The sequence below is a fragment of the Maylandia zebra genome, linkage group LG23 (assembly GCF_041146795.1).
Source record: "Maylandia zebra isolate NMK-2024a linkage group LG23, Mzebra_GT3a, whole genome shotgun sequence".
NCBI classification, from domain to species: domain Eukaryota; kingdom Metazoa; phylum Chordata; class Actinopteri; order Cichliformes; family Cichlidae; genus Maylandia; species Maylandia zebra.
The window spans coordinates 6,248,835-6,263,866 of NC_135188.1; the positions used below are offsets into that span (position 1 = coordinate 6,248,835).

At 39.7% G+C, this 15,032-nt stretch overlaps 1 protein-coding gene across 3 annotated transcripts in view; it reads left to right on the top strand.

Moving 5' to 3' along the window:
* ncanb (neurocan b) overlaps window positions 1-15,032 on the top strand; it is a 175,786-nt gene that overhangs the window by 56,695 nt on the left and 104,059 nt on the right. For all 3 annotated transcript variants that reach the window (XM_076880012.1, XM_076880011.1, XM_004554883.3), the window contains exons 6-8: window positions 518-645; window positions 7,521-7,814; window positions 8,755-9,624. In XM_076880012.1, coding sequence (XP_076736127.1) covers window positions 518-645; window positions 7,521-7,814; window positions 8,755-9,624 — 1,292 coding nt within the window. The remainder of the gene's footprint in view (window positions 1-517; window positions 646-7,520; window positions 7,815-8,754; window positions 9,625-15,032) is intronic.

Consider the following 15,032-nt stretch of genomic DNA (forward strand, 5'->3'; position numbering starts at 1 on the left):
TTTCTATCTCTCTTTCTTTCTCTTTCTAAAAGCTCGAGCATTGACAGTCTTATACTGCTAGAGCACTAAATGCATTTTCAAATGATTTAAAATGAAACGATTTGGTTGTGAAACTCACACCGAGGGCAGAACAATTAAAACAAACAAGATAGTGTATCCATTGAAGTGCTTGCCAATTATTTTCCCGCGGTTGTTGTCGCATATTGTAAATGTTACTATATTTCTTGCTTCCAACCAGATTCAAGAGAGGACATCTCTGTGTTTATTTTTCATTAGTATTTGGGAAATATATTTTGGTCAACTCTGAGAGGAAGATATGTTTAAACTTATTGTATTTCAGGGCAGGCAATGATAAAAGTGTACCTTTTATCTTATTTTGTATGCGTGTGAACACAGACTCATCCCAGGGGAGCCAAGTCTCTGGCTGCTTTTTTCATGGCCAGGCTATATTAATCTCACTCTCTTTTCTTCTCTCACTCTCTCTGTCATTGTCCCTATCTCTTGGGTTCCTCTGCAGGTATCCCATCCAGTCACCACGGCCAGGTTGCTATGGGGATTGTGAGGACTCACCTGGAGTTCGTAACTACGGCAATAGGTCCCCTGATGAGCTGTTTGATGTCTACTGTTTTGCTAAGCGTCTTCAAGGTAGGAGTCAGGAGCTTCTACCATAAATTTGAGTTTAGTCATGCATGGGTCCACTAAGCCGAGGGTTCGCAGTGCCAGAAGGCTGTGACCAGGCCTTAATACTCTGTTAGCACAGTGTAGAGAAGAGCAGTGGGAGAGGAAAGGGAGGAGAGTTTGTTCAACTGAGGGAGATGCAGAGGCCTGAAGGCAGAATCTAAGTGGGTCAGTAGTGTTATCATAAAAGTTTGCTCTGATTTGCAGCGCCACAAGAAGAGGTGGCACTGGGCACATCTTATGTGTCCAAAATCTTATTTACCCCATCCCCAATTGCTGCATGTTGTAAACGCAATAGCTTACACAATAAAACTGGGAAATCTATAGATTTGGTGTCATGCTTATTCCATTTTTATCGTTTTAATCTTTATTGTGAGATTTTTACAAGGATGTAATAAAGATGTCATGGACTGTGTGTCAAAGATCGGCTGTGTGGGAGTCGAAGGTGGACTGCAATAGAAAAAGCAAAACAACCTTAATCCTGTCTTGCAAAATGTAAACAACGCCTAAAAACAGGGCCATAAAATACAAATAAAAGACAACAAGGAACAAAGGAACGCAAAGCAATGAGGGACGACGTGGCAAACAACAAGGCGACTCAGACGACATATACTCACATGATAACAAGGTGGAGAGGTAACGGGTGAGAACACAGCTGAGGATAACTTAACATAATGACTCAGAAGGAATAAAAAAATAAAAATGGGAACAAAACAGAGACTAAACAAGCCATGAAAACACAAGGGAGGCAGGAACACACAGGAACTCAGTGACTTAAATACCCAACTTGAAGTAAAAGTAAAAACAGAAAATATAAATATAAAGAAACCGACCAGGAAATGCTATTACAAGAAAAATGTCAAAACAAATGATTCTCAAAGCCAAAAGAATAATATTATACAGAAAACTCAGAACCCTGACAGCACACTTATAACTGCAAAAAGGTAGCGGAAAGCTCTCTTTACACATTAGAGACTTAATATAGATTTACTTTGCAAGTTAGGGGGCATATCCTGATTTCATAAAGTGTTGCTCCACCTTTAAGTTGTTCTCCAAGTTGGCTGACTTTTTGCCTATAGCCTAAATCTGTTAGCGTCACATCATATAAAATATATAACAATTGAATGCATGTTTGAAGCATTTTTTACAGAGTATTCTGTTCAATGCCAGTTAGCTGGAAGCATTGCAAGACAGATGGAGACAGAGTTGGTTTTCATACATCAAAATCAATGGTTGTTGGCTAGAAATTGGAGGCCTGCTTTGGTTTTCTCTCACAAATGTCCATAAATCTTGAATGATAGATCTGACAACTATGTCAGTGTTTACTGCATCACCTCAAAGCCTGACGATTATAGCAAGAGTAGCTGGTAGGCTGCACCTTATAAAGCTGCTACTGTGCAAAATGAAAGTCCTCCAAATCTACAAGAACTTCAAACCATTTTTAAGGATTAGAGAAGAAAGATGGCCATATGATCAAGCTATTTAAACGTTATTTAAAGAAAACATTTGTACTTACATCTTGAAATCAAATATTGCAGTGATGAAACATTTTCTGTCATTGTCTGACTTTTTCTTTTTGACTGAATGACAGAAAAATCAGACGGCCGTCCATCATTTTTGACAGATTAGAAGAATGGCCTGTATTTGTATAGCAAATAATTCATATGCAATAGTGACAAGAACAGTGCTCACAGCATTGGTGACTTCTCTTTTTCTAAACATAACATCAAACATTATACAGAAATATCCTCCCTCAATTTCTTTGGGTGCATCTGTGACCACTGCAGGTCATAGATGGATTCTGTTGCACCCTGATACAGAAGAAACGCATGTGGTCTCATGTAAACACAGTATTGCTGACCTCTGATCGCCTCCCTGGGGGCAGCGTTTCTAGACTCGTCCATCCCACCCATCCATTCTCTTCAGCTATAATAGAGCAAGAGGCGGGGTGCACCCTGGACAGGTCGCCAATCTTCAATATATGAGGTTATGATGAGGGTTATTATATGATTACTGACAGTGGCCCCATCAGTTATCTTACTTTATCAAGCGAGCATCCTGTTTTCGTCACATTTGGTTGTTTAATAACAATGGTTGGAGTATTTTAGTGTCACTTTGAGTAAAAACTTATGTGCTTCTTGTGGTGTTGACATGAGGAGTGATCCCAAGGTCTGTGAAACTGTCTGTCCTTTCCTGATAAATGCATGTTCTCTACTCTGTATTAAACAGTGACTGAGTTGTTTCTTTATTATCTTTTTATTGAATATATTTCTTTATCAGGATAAATTAAAATTAAAATGACTGGTAATAATAGATTATGATGGACATTTTATGACCCTGTCTGTCACAATGACAGATGATGCAACCTCAGCTTGAAAGACATCAAGTCAGCCAGTGACCTTTATGATGCTTATTCCTCTTAAAGAGTCATTGATGTGCTTTGAGATTTGCCTTCTTTCTTCTCAAACGTCTCAGTTACATTTTTAGCCCTCTATTCTTTAATCTCAACATTGGATACACAGTATTTGTTGCCATCTTGATGAGGACTGAGCAGCGGCTAAACACCAGGGGAAATTATGGATATAAATCAATTAAACTAGTTGATAAGTTTTATTGTTTTTAGGTCAAATTAACAAACATATCTAACATTTTGCTCCTCCCGTTTGATTTAATTGGTGACTGAAGCCTCTCCACTCATTACTTATCTTAGATAGATGACAGCTGTGCAAGTGTGCTCAGGCATCACAAGTTCACTACCGCTCATACTACATGACAAGCTCTATGAGTGCAATTTACCGTACGTCCAGTGTATCCTTTGTGTAACGCAGTATATTTAAGCTGTCAGAGCTCTGATTGCTCTCTTGTTGCCACACTGCTATGATAGCCCTTCTTTCAAGTGTTAGTGCTGTTTTTAGAGAATATTAGATCACCTCCAAAAATCCAACTGTAGATTGTAAGTATGTGTTCCTCAAGGGGGAAAGTGATTATCATCTCTCTCTCTCCTCCCTGCTGTGCTGAGCGTGGTGTTTCCTCTAGGGGAATGATGGGCTCAGTGCTGAAATGGCAAATATTAACACTGCATATATTCGTCATTCACACCATAATCACGTCTATGCCTGACTGAAATTAAGTGTTTGTCATACTTTAACCTCGTGCAAATTCCAAAGCCCAATTATAATAACCGGCATCCGTTTTTCTAATAATTTTAACACCGCATTCTGACCTGCAACAGGGGTTACTTTATCTAGGTCTCTCAGTATGAGGTGTGCAACTGTCATTAAGCATCATAGTAGTAAGAAAGCCATTCCACTATTTAAAGACAATATTAACACCTAGTATGGGACTGATGTGCTGAGAAGAGAAAATTGTACGACAATCTCTAGACTTTATATCCTGCAGTTAAGAATGTTGTTCAGTGGAATTAACAACCTGATTGAAGTAATCAGCAAATAATTGTCTGCAGTCAAAGCAAAATTCCTGGGTGATACATAGCTGGCGTTTCATTCATTAATAAGAAAACAACAAAAACTAAAAGATGAATTAATAAACTCAGCAACAGACCTTTCTCTACATGTACAAAAGCTCAATGGCGTGTCCAGCGGGGTGGCCTGGGGGGGGGGGCACAGGCCACCCCCCCAACCAGACTGGCCACCCCAGGTGCCACCCCAAAGGCAAAACAATAAAATTCAATCAAATATCAAATGTCCGATTATGTTTTCACGGTGACGCTCAGATATCCGAGTGTAAGTGAATGCAGCATCGGCTTCTGCGCTATGTGCATCACGTTAGCAAAGGTAGGAGAGCCAAGCGCGAAAGATGGCACTGCAGGAACACAATTTTTCGGTGAAAGAAAATGAGGACAGAATAAATGTCCCGGTAAGTAATATTAAGTTTGTTGAGTTTAGTAAACTTCGGTGAAATTAGAATACCAAGGAAAAAATAACACTTAAAGAATTATTGCAGCCGTGGAATATTTCAGACAGTATGCTACTGAGGGCAGCTAACATAAGAGTTATGAGTTATAAGATGTAATCTAAGTCGTAACATTGCTGTATGGAGCTGCAGATTTGGTTGCAGGTTAACATAGCTGGACTGGCCATCGGGCTTATTTGACTTATTTTTTATTTTTTTTGTAACGGCATGAACAATGAGAGGTGGTGGATTGGCCAGATGCAGGTCGATGTGTAGAAATAACTCCGTTGTTTGGTGGTGGCTATGGCGGGGCTTCCACAGAGGCAGCAGGTGGATGAGGGAAGGGGAGGCAGGAGGAGAGCCCCGAGGCAGCCGCCAGTCCGAGTGTCAGGTGAACTGAAGTTCAGGTAAGAAGTTATGACCTGCAGTCTATCTGGGTCAGATATGAACTAAGTTTAGGTGGAGTTTATTTTCGTTGTGCTGACTTTTTACTGTCAGTTGCAATAACTCATACTGCGTTGATGTTAATGATAGTGAACTTTATTTTATTCATAAGGTTAGTTAGTAGAGTTGCCAACGGCTCCTTAAAAAAATGGAATGGTCCCTCATTCAGAGAAAATATTACACGTTTCGTATTGAGCTGAGAAGACACGCAGTTTGTCCCGGACTTTAGCTAGAATGGAAAAAGACACAAAGCTGGATTTATTCTGTCTTTACGCTGCACAGCTGCCTCTTCTCTCATCCTGCCTCTCCTGTTGCTACTTCAATCATGAAACTGATCGATGATCAGCTGATCGTCTCTCTTGTTTGTTTATCGCCCACTTTGCGCCAGAAAGACGAAACCAGCAGATGTCGCGCTAAACAACAGCAGCACGTTTAAGCTTGATCGGCTGTTGTTAGAATTTATTTAATATTAATTTCTAGTATCAGCTGATGTTTTCTGGAGCCACAGCTGTAAAGCTGCTGGTCATGATGTCGGTTTGGATATCTGGTGAGAGGGAAACGTGAAGACCACCCACCAGGATCCTTTTTTATGTAGCTGACAGCTGGTAACTGTGCAGGGGCGGGTCTAGCAAAGTTTTGCCAGGGGGCCAGGTAGGGCATTAACAGGGAAAGGGGGAACAAAGAAATACTTTTCTTTCTTATTCTCATTTAAAATATCTAGCTTTTATTAAATAATTATCTAAATCTTACAACCAAAGTTTTTATCTGACGTAAAATGTATAGAAATCATACATATACCAAAAAGACTGTACATCACTGTCACAACAGGGTTTGTTTTCATTCAAAGGCTTTATGGCTTTAATACCTGGTGGGTCGGTCTGTAGTCAAAATGCCCGATTTTCTGTCCCAGTCCAGCCCTGCAGGTTATACTGGCAGTGTCACCATGCCAGCTGAATGTATTTCATCATCAGCCAGTGTTGTTCTTTATCAATATTACCAAAGTTTACCATAAGGCAGCATAGAAAGTATTTACTTGCTTTCAGGTTTTATTCAAATATTAGTCTTTTCAGTTGTTTCTCCACTTTTTTCCTGTTTCAAAATCAAACACCAGTTTGTGAGAAGATTATCTTCTTTTTTTAACAGGCAGAGAAAGTTTTACATTGGAACTGGCTAATTTGTCAATTGTTTGCTACAAATGTTCGTATTTTAATATTCAAAAATGTTTTTGCCCAAAACATATGTGCAGTATATGTCAGTAAAAATACTATGCAAATATTGCTGTCCTTGAATGCTGAGTAAACACTGACAAAGCACTAATTGTATCTCTTGTACTTTATCAACGCAGTATCTAAAAACTTTGCACCGTAGTGGTTAAAATCTCATTCTAATAAGAGTTAAAAGTGCATTTGGTTATTAGGTTTATAGGATTATTGAATTATGGTTAAGGGTTGGTAGAATTTTTTTTTTAAACATTATCTGCCAATTAAATCTGCCACCCTTCTCCAAATCTGTGCCCCTACCTGGCCCCCCCAACAAAAATTTTCTAGACACGCCACTGCAAAAGCTCAGCTGGGCTTGATTTGCACAAAAAAATGACAGTATATAGGTCTTTCGCTGATTTGTCAATCTTTTCTAATTTAATCTGCAATCTATAAAAATTAGCACACTTTCAGCACCTTTTAAATGCCTATTTAAGCATCTTCTAACTTTAGTTCTGACAAATAACACCTCATATATCCCCTTTCTGGCTCTTTCCCATTTTATTTTGCTTGGATCTTGACCTTTTTAACTGTTCAGAAAAACTGAAGTGACATTCTTCTTTCTTGACATAAATCTCCTAGATCCTCGTATCAAATGTGTTCTTCTGTTTTCTGCTCCTCATTCTTACTGTCCAACCCTCCAGCTTATATATTTTTCATCACCACACCCTGAGCTGCCAGCGATCATATAAATGCATTTGTGCTATGTTCTTCTTGAGCACTCTCTGTCTTGCCTGTTTTTGAATTTCTTCTTTATCAGCATCAACAGCACCATTCTTCAGCCTCTTTTTTCTTCTTTTCTTTTATTCGCTGTCTGTGTACTTAGATCTTATTTTTTTAAATGTCTTTGATTTCAAACAATTTCCTTTAGTCAATACTTTGAATTACTGATTTCCTTTTATTATTGCAGGCAACAATAAATGCCTTCTGCTTCCTCACTTCTAGTCTACACCTCTTACTTTTTTTACAGTTCACAAAGGAGAAAGAGAAAATGTCTAGAACTGACTGCCGTTATAGCACCTTAAAAGAAAATACTAATACGGTTCAACCAAGAAGAGACAGACACAAACCCAAATTCATTTAACATCAGTTTGCAATACCAAATGATCCAAGAATCAACCAGCACTCAAAATCCTGCTACTGCCAACCAACAAAACAAAAATTTTCTCGAGGCTGAAGTGCTTTTGCTCTGTAATACAACTCAACGTTTCTTTTTACACCTTCCAGGTGAGGTTTTTCACTCCACAGTGCCAGAGAAGCTGAGCCTTGCCACCGCCTCCACTCACTGCCATTCCCTGGGAGCCCAGCTGGCTACTGTTGGGCAGCTCTTCCTCGCCTGGCAGGCTGGTCTTGACCAGTGTGATCCCGGCTGGCTCGCTGATGGCAGCGTTCGCTATCCCATCAACGTCCCGCGGAAGAACTGCGGTGGAGACGAGCCTGGGGTACGGACTGTCTACAACAACCCGAACCGGACTGGGTTTCCTGACACCGCAGCTCTGTTTGATGCCTACTGCTACCGAGGTACTAAGCCCTCTGCGATAATGAAGGTGATGCAGTTACATTGTGGTAATTGCCATGGTAACGAGCGTTGTATCTGGGGAATTGTTTCCCCTTCTGATTTTTAATTAACATGAGATGTTGGTGTCACACATGAAGGAGTTGTGAAGAGACTGCGACATTTGTTTCCCCTCAATGGATATCAGGGCTTGTATGTTGTGGGTTTCTGCGCTTGCAAGACAGAATGGAAATGTGGATCAAATAAGAGTGAGAGCATGACTAAAGCAAGTCTAGCTGGGGTCTGCAGTGACTGTGTCTGGCCTTGTCCTCTTATCTGCTGACACACGAATAAGTTGGGCTCATCTTCAAACTGAATGAACTATTTTGTTCACTGTTTGTAGCCAACTTCTTCCACCAACACACACAGAATAAGAACTGATATTATGAGAAGACTACAAATTAATATTTAGGTAGGAAAAAAGAAAGAATGACAATTTCATCTTTCACATTGTCAGCCCATGAAAATGTAACTGAAGTGAAACATCTGCATAACCCAGTAATTTTAAAGTAAACAAGAACAGCGTGAGAGCGGAGCAGCAGTGAATCTGTCAAAACAAACAGCTGACAGATGAACCTCTTCATAGCACCAACAATGCTGAACGCAGATTTACAAGAATAATGTCTTTCAGATAGCTAAAAGTAGATAAAAATGGTAATGGATTTTGTTTATTAACATAGATATGGTTCGTGTGAATAATATTGTGGATACAGTCACATTTATATATTTGCTGATTTCAAATGGTTGTAATTTTTTGTAGAAAAACAGATCTACTTGTGATATCTATAACACATGTGTGTCCTACTCTGGATTTAATCTTCTTAAAAATAAGGAATGTGAGGTTTTGGGCTGTGTTGTAAGGTAGAAGACAAAACAAGTCAATTGATGTTTGATTGTGTGTTTCAGCCCACCAGCCAGCAGGGGTGCAGGCTGCGGAGCCACAGCCTTTGTATCAGACACCTCACCTGGCAGCAGAGGCCATGTCCTTATTAACCGAAGCCCAGGATAGTGCCTCTATTCCTAAGACTTCCACCTGGACTGGCCTTGTTGACTTAGATGAAGTACGAGTCCCGTCCATTGCTGGAATCAACAACTCATCTGAGATCTCCGAAGAGCATGTGATCACCCACTTAAGGCCTGAGGAGGGTTGGGATGAAACTCAGGATGGACCTGGAACGCCAGAACCCAGCCAGAATGAGTCACACAGCTTAAATAACAGCAAGACTCTGGGCGTTTCTGACCTTGAAACCTTCGAGAAGCATGGAGGCTCTGCCCATGAGGAAGAAGATGGAAGCTACTTTGGATCTGAGACCCCAACATTATCCTCAATTTCTACTTCCACGCCCCAAGTTCAAACCAGTAATAGTATTCTGACTGACTTTGTTAACACTCTTATGAGGCCTTTTAGATACTGGACTCAGAGTGAGAAAGGCGATGATACAGAGAAAACACCCATGGTGCCAGACGAAAAGACAACAAATAACCAAACACAGGGGGAAGCGCCCAGCAGGAACCCAAGTTTTCCAAAACCCAGTGGGAAAAAGGGCAGCATAGATAATGCCATTATGGAGCACAGAAGTGGCACTTTTTCTTTCAGGAGTCCGGTGACTGAGCTGCAGAACTCAGAAGAAGGTCTTTCCAGTGAGGAGAAAGAGGTGATGCCATTGATTCAGTTAGTACCTGCAGTCCAAAGCACAGAGGCAAGTGGTACGAGCAGCCCTCCAGGAGAGAGAACAACGAGCCCCATCGCTGACCACACTCAATCTGCTGTTAAAGGTATGCGTTCAGCTTTTAATTTGTATGTATATTTCTATCTACAATTCAACTTTACCCTTTAAAACAAATAACTACACGTGAAATTGAAACAGAAATGAGCCTAAATTGAAGCTGTTTTGTTTCAAATGGAGGCGGGGTGCATTTGAATATCTCTGGTAAATATAGAATCTGTTTGTGTCATGCCTTTTAAATAGTCTCTGCCTCTCCATTCCACTCTATCTTCTTTCCCCTCGAGTATGCCATAATATATTCCTCCGCAGGGCAATTTGAAGTATCGCTGTAAATTTAATTAAACAGTAATTGCAAACAAACAAAGGGGGCACAGCACATACAGTAATGCAGGGTGTTGGAGTGTTCTGCCTTCATTCTCATATTTATTCAAAAAGCGCTTTGTTTACATTGCAGGCTGTAAGAGTAACAGCTATGCTTACTTTTTTAAACCTATTTGAATGTGATGAAATGTGTTTTTTTTTTTGTCTTTTGTATTTTTGTTTAAAAGAGGACAACTTACAGCCTGTTTTTTTTAGGAAATGGAGCTATATTAGACTATATTAGTGGGAATACCTGTGGCTAATATTATAATATAGAATAATATAGAAACATTTCAAAATCCATCTTTCATAGTGATTAACAAGGATACAAAAAAAATCCAAACATACAAGTCCTAAAATCCTGAGATTTAAAGGAAGACATGAGAATCTGGAGTGCAAAGTCTGATATATAATACTGTGCTGAAGTCTTGAGCCCCTCATTTCTTTTTGCTTTGATTCCAAGGAGCCAGATTTTCTTGTGATTGTTTTAAAGTGGCGTTGGGCTATAGTTCTCTCAGCTGTCTGAAGGTCTTTCAAAGTTTGTCTTTGATCATTGGCCGCTCTTTCACACATTTTCCATCCAGTCCCTGTATGTGGCCATGTTGAATGGAATGCCTCTTTGCTTGTTAAGCCACCTAAGACTGACCTTTGAATCCTTCAAGCATAAAAAGGGGCACCTAACTCAAGGGACGAGCCAGCGTTGTGACAGACAGCTTAGCAAAGAAAAATTTTAAACTGTTTCTTTAGCTAGCCTTATAATAGCAGCCTGTTGTAAAAGCACGTCATTTGTTGCTATTTCTTCTGTTGAATCTACAGAAATGCCAAAAATAACACAGTTTGATCGGCATAAAATAGTGTTTGTGGTACAATAAAGTAATTTTTGAAGAGTTATTAGCCAAAAACAGGCATTTTTAGGATAGTTTGCTGTGTGTCCTTAAACGTTTTGAGGAAACAGGACAAACAGAGGACAAAAGAAGAAATAGCAGGTCTAAAAAAAACTATCTGCAGCAGAAGAGCAGTATCCAGCAAAGACCTGACAGAGGACTTGAGAGAAGCAGCTGGCCCTTCAGTTGATTCATCATCCATTCACTGAAGCCTTGTCGGAAATGGTCTCAATGGAAGTGTAGCTGTCAAGGAGCCATTCTCAGATAGACAACAGCAAGAAAAGCCTGACAACTGCCAAATTACACAAGAGCTGGGCTGAAAATCAATGGCAACAGGCCTGATGGAGTGATGGCTCTAAATGTGAAATTTCTGGTTGAAACCGTGATCAACAAGTGTGGAGCAATTCAGAAGAGAGGCACAACAGTGAGTGTCCACAGCCATCTGTAAGACATGGTGGAGGCTCTGTCATGGTTTGGGGCCACATTTTAGCGAGTGGTGTTGAAAATCTTGTCAAAATTGATGGAATTATGAATGCAGAGAAGTACCATCAGATTTTGATCCACCATACAATACCATCTTTAAAGTATTTGATTAGTAAATAAGTTAATTGATTAGGTCAGTGCATACAAGCATACCTGGATGGAAAAAGACAATGGAACACTATCAGTCATGGATTGGCCTCCCCAGAGCAACACTCCCGAAGCAACGTTGCCTCATCTTGACAAAGAAAAGAACAAAAAGGTAGCCAACATCCAAAGAAGAGCTTTGAGTGTCCTTCAGGAAGAATGGAGAACTATTCCTGAAGAATAGTAAAAGGAATTACAAGAAAACTGTCTAAGAGAGTTCAGGCTGTGTTAAAAAATAAATATGGTGTTACCAAATACTGACTTTAAAGCTCATCAAAATTGTACACATCAACTGTTTTGCCTTATATAGTGTATTCTACTATAATACTAAATTAGAGCACATCAGAAAGAGGTAAACAAGCAAGGCTAAAAAGAAAGTGTACTACAACCTTGGGTTGATGGAAGCAGGAAGCTTTTCTTTAATGGCTGCCACAAATAACACATCCATGGCGCCAGCTAAATAGGAAAGATCCAAAGTAAGACAAACATTCACACCAGCAGCCAAAAGAATGATTCAATAAAGGTGCAAGGCTTTTCTCACCTAGCAATTGCTGGCTTTATTAATATAAATACTCACTGCTGTGCTACCTGAAATCCCATAGCAACCCAATCCCAAGGTATTAATGAAAATCCATCCTTTAGTCCGCATGCATTATTCACAACCTTATCCAATTAACATGGAGGCTGGGCTGCAATGCCGTTCACTCTAACCACCATCCATGTCTCTGCCAATTAGGCCCCAGCTCTTTGAAGGTAGGCAGTAATGATCACTACAGTGTGGGTGAGCAACACACGAGGAGCGTGAGTATAGGAGGGAAGAAGCAAACAAAGGGAAAGATGGAGGAAGGACTGTGAGGTGTAGTTTTTTTTTTCTTTAATGTTGCTGTGATGGAAAACTGCCCAGCTGATGTCTAGTAGAACCAATGAACTAAATTAGCTGTTGTTGTGCATCAAGGGCTCAACACTTGATAGCGATTAACATTGCTGTTTTGTCTCTTTGATTGAGGGGAGGAAAACATTTGTTAAGATGGGAATTTATATAATGATCACATTTATTTCAGATGCTTAAAAATTCTTTGCATCAAGAGCATTCAGTTAAATTATTTGCCAAGAAAATATGAGTATTTTGAACATTTTAATAAACTGAAACAGCATGTTAACAAATTATATTCAGGTCAAGAATCACAGCTGAGGAAATATTTGCCAGCTTCATACCAGTCTCAGAAGACAGTGAGGTCTTCACACTGACACTCAGTGTGGCTGCTCCTGACATGATTCACCTGGCCATGCAATAACTTTGCCTCAGTCTTTTTTTATTAGATGCCATATCTGTAGATGGAATGAGCTGGCATTAGTACCATCTTCTGTCTCGCGCGCCTTCTCTTTCTATCATTGTCAGTCTCCTCGCTCGCAATTTAATATCATGTCTGCCTGACCTGCAGGGATTCTTTCAGCCCGTTTACTCCACTAAAGTGGAGTCAACACAGCAGAACCACTCAGTGGAAGCACACAATTACTGTCTGAATGAGGTTCATTATAAGTTTATTTTGCAGCATTTTTGCTCTGAGTTCTGGCCATTTCCACCAAGCCCTCCACCAGCAGATTTACAGCAGCTGAGCTGAACTCTAACCATGCTCTAAATAGCGCCATGAAATCACCCAAACCTATGCCTAATCGTCTCATTTTATTTATTACATGGTTCATTACATAGATGATCAAACCAGATTAATGTGTTTAATTATTCTCACTTCCATCAGTGTGTGTAGTAAAAGTATGTAATTAGCTATTTGGATTATTAATAGGACAATTACACCAGGCTACATGGCTCTTATGGAAATGAACCTCAGGCTCGTAAACCTCACTTAGGCATACGGCAACAGCGAACCTTCTGAATAATTTACATACACTTTAATATTTTATGCATAGACATATTTGTGCATGTTGTCCATCTTGAGGTAATTTGTTGTGCTGTATTGCTATACTTTTCTGGCACGTTAACCGAACTGAGGGTAGCCAAACTGGGCTGAATGATTATAAAGGTGGGATCACTAACTAGACCTCTCAGTAATGTGACTGCACCACTCTCCTAAAAAAAATCCCCACGAACATCATCCATGAGTTACACATGCAGACAGAATGAATTATTGATGGTGTAGACAGAGTCTGGTTTAAAGCTGTAAGCTGATAACATACAGTGGAACATTTCATCTAAATAAACAGATCGAGATGGAGCTTGTTGTGGAGCCAGTCATTTGCTTATCGTGCTGCAAGTGCATCTGCATTTTTCCACATGGCTTCTCTCACTACAGGCAACTGTATACCAGCAGGAACTTGTTTTAGGTAAAAGAATCCACAGGGAGTGGAGAAACAGGGACAGAGAAGTGTGAAATTACATTTGAATACATCCTCCCATCCTTTTGGTGTGAGTTTATTCGTGGGCATGTGTGCATATACTCCAGAAGAGGAGGTTCCCATTTTTGTCTACAAACTCCAGCAACTTTAATACCCACACTGATCAGCTCCAGTGGTGCAGAAAAATATCCAAAACATCCAGCTTACAGTAAATGGCAGTTAACTGCTTCTTTTAGTTTGCCAAAATTATCATTTGACTACAGCTTCAAGGAACACACAGAAGAAAAAATTGAACCTACATCTCAGGTACATTGCGTCCGTAGTAAACGTGTAAAAGCACAGTTAAGATTTTAAAGACATTTTAATACACTTTAAGTTGTTGCAGCAGTGCATAAAAATGTAGAAAATATAGTTTTATGGAAATAATAGAAAAAGATGGCATGGCTAAACTACAATTGTTCTCTGCAGGTGATTGTGTTACAAACCAAGACTAAGAAGAGTAAATTCTACTCGAGAATGCAGCTTTGAGGGAAATGGGCTCCATAGGCAATAAACACATCTGAGAGAACTCTAGATTGTTTACTTTGTTTGATCTTGGTTGATATAATTCATTCTGAAATAATGTGTTTAAATTATTAACAGCTTTAGTTTATTACATGATAAATATGATGAACAAAAACTGTACTTTCCAAGCTCAATTGGAAAGCGCAGTGTTGGATATTTCTGTGCTCCGGTCAAGCACGAGGAACATTTTGCTGTTCTTTTTTTTTGCATCCTGATAGATAAGTGTGAATGAAATCAGTTTGAAGCCATAGCCACTCAGCCTGATTGGTCAAGTAACCAAGAATTATTCTTTGTTTATTTAACTTCTTATAAAAAAAACCCCCAAAAAAACAGGGATATTACTGATGGAGATTATGGAATTGTTGCTTGTGTAATCAGGAATCAAATGGTGAAGAAAGGCATAAAAGGAATGACTTCATGGCATTTCAATCTACATTGTTTCATGGTGAACTCCCTCTTCATTATTTACATGCATTTTCACACACTTGATTATTTTTACACATTTGGACCTGATTATTTGAGTGTTTCTCTCACCAAGACTTAGCTAAGACTGGCTGGCTGTGCAAGCCCTTTCTGACTTCTGTTTCCCTACTGGCAGGCTGACAGCCACTGTATCTAAAATCCTCCATTGGATAGATTCCAACTCCACTGTCTTGTGTTGCATCTAATG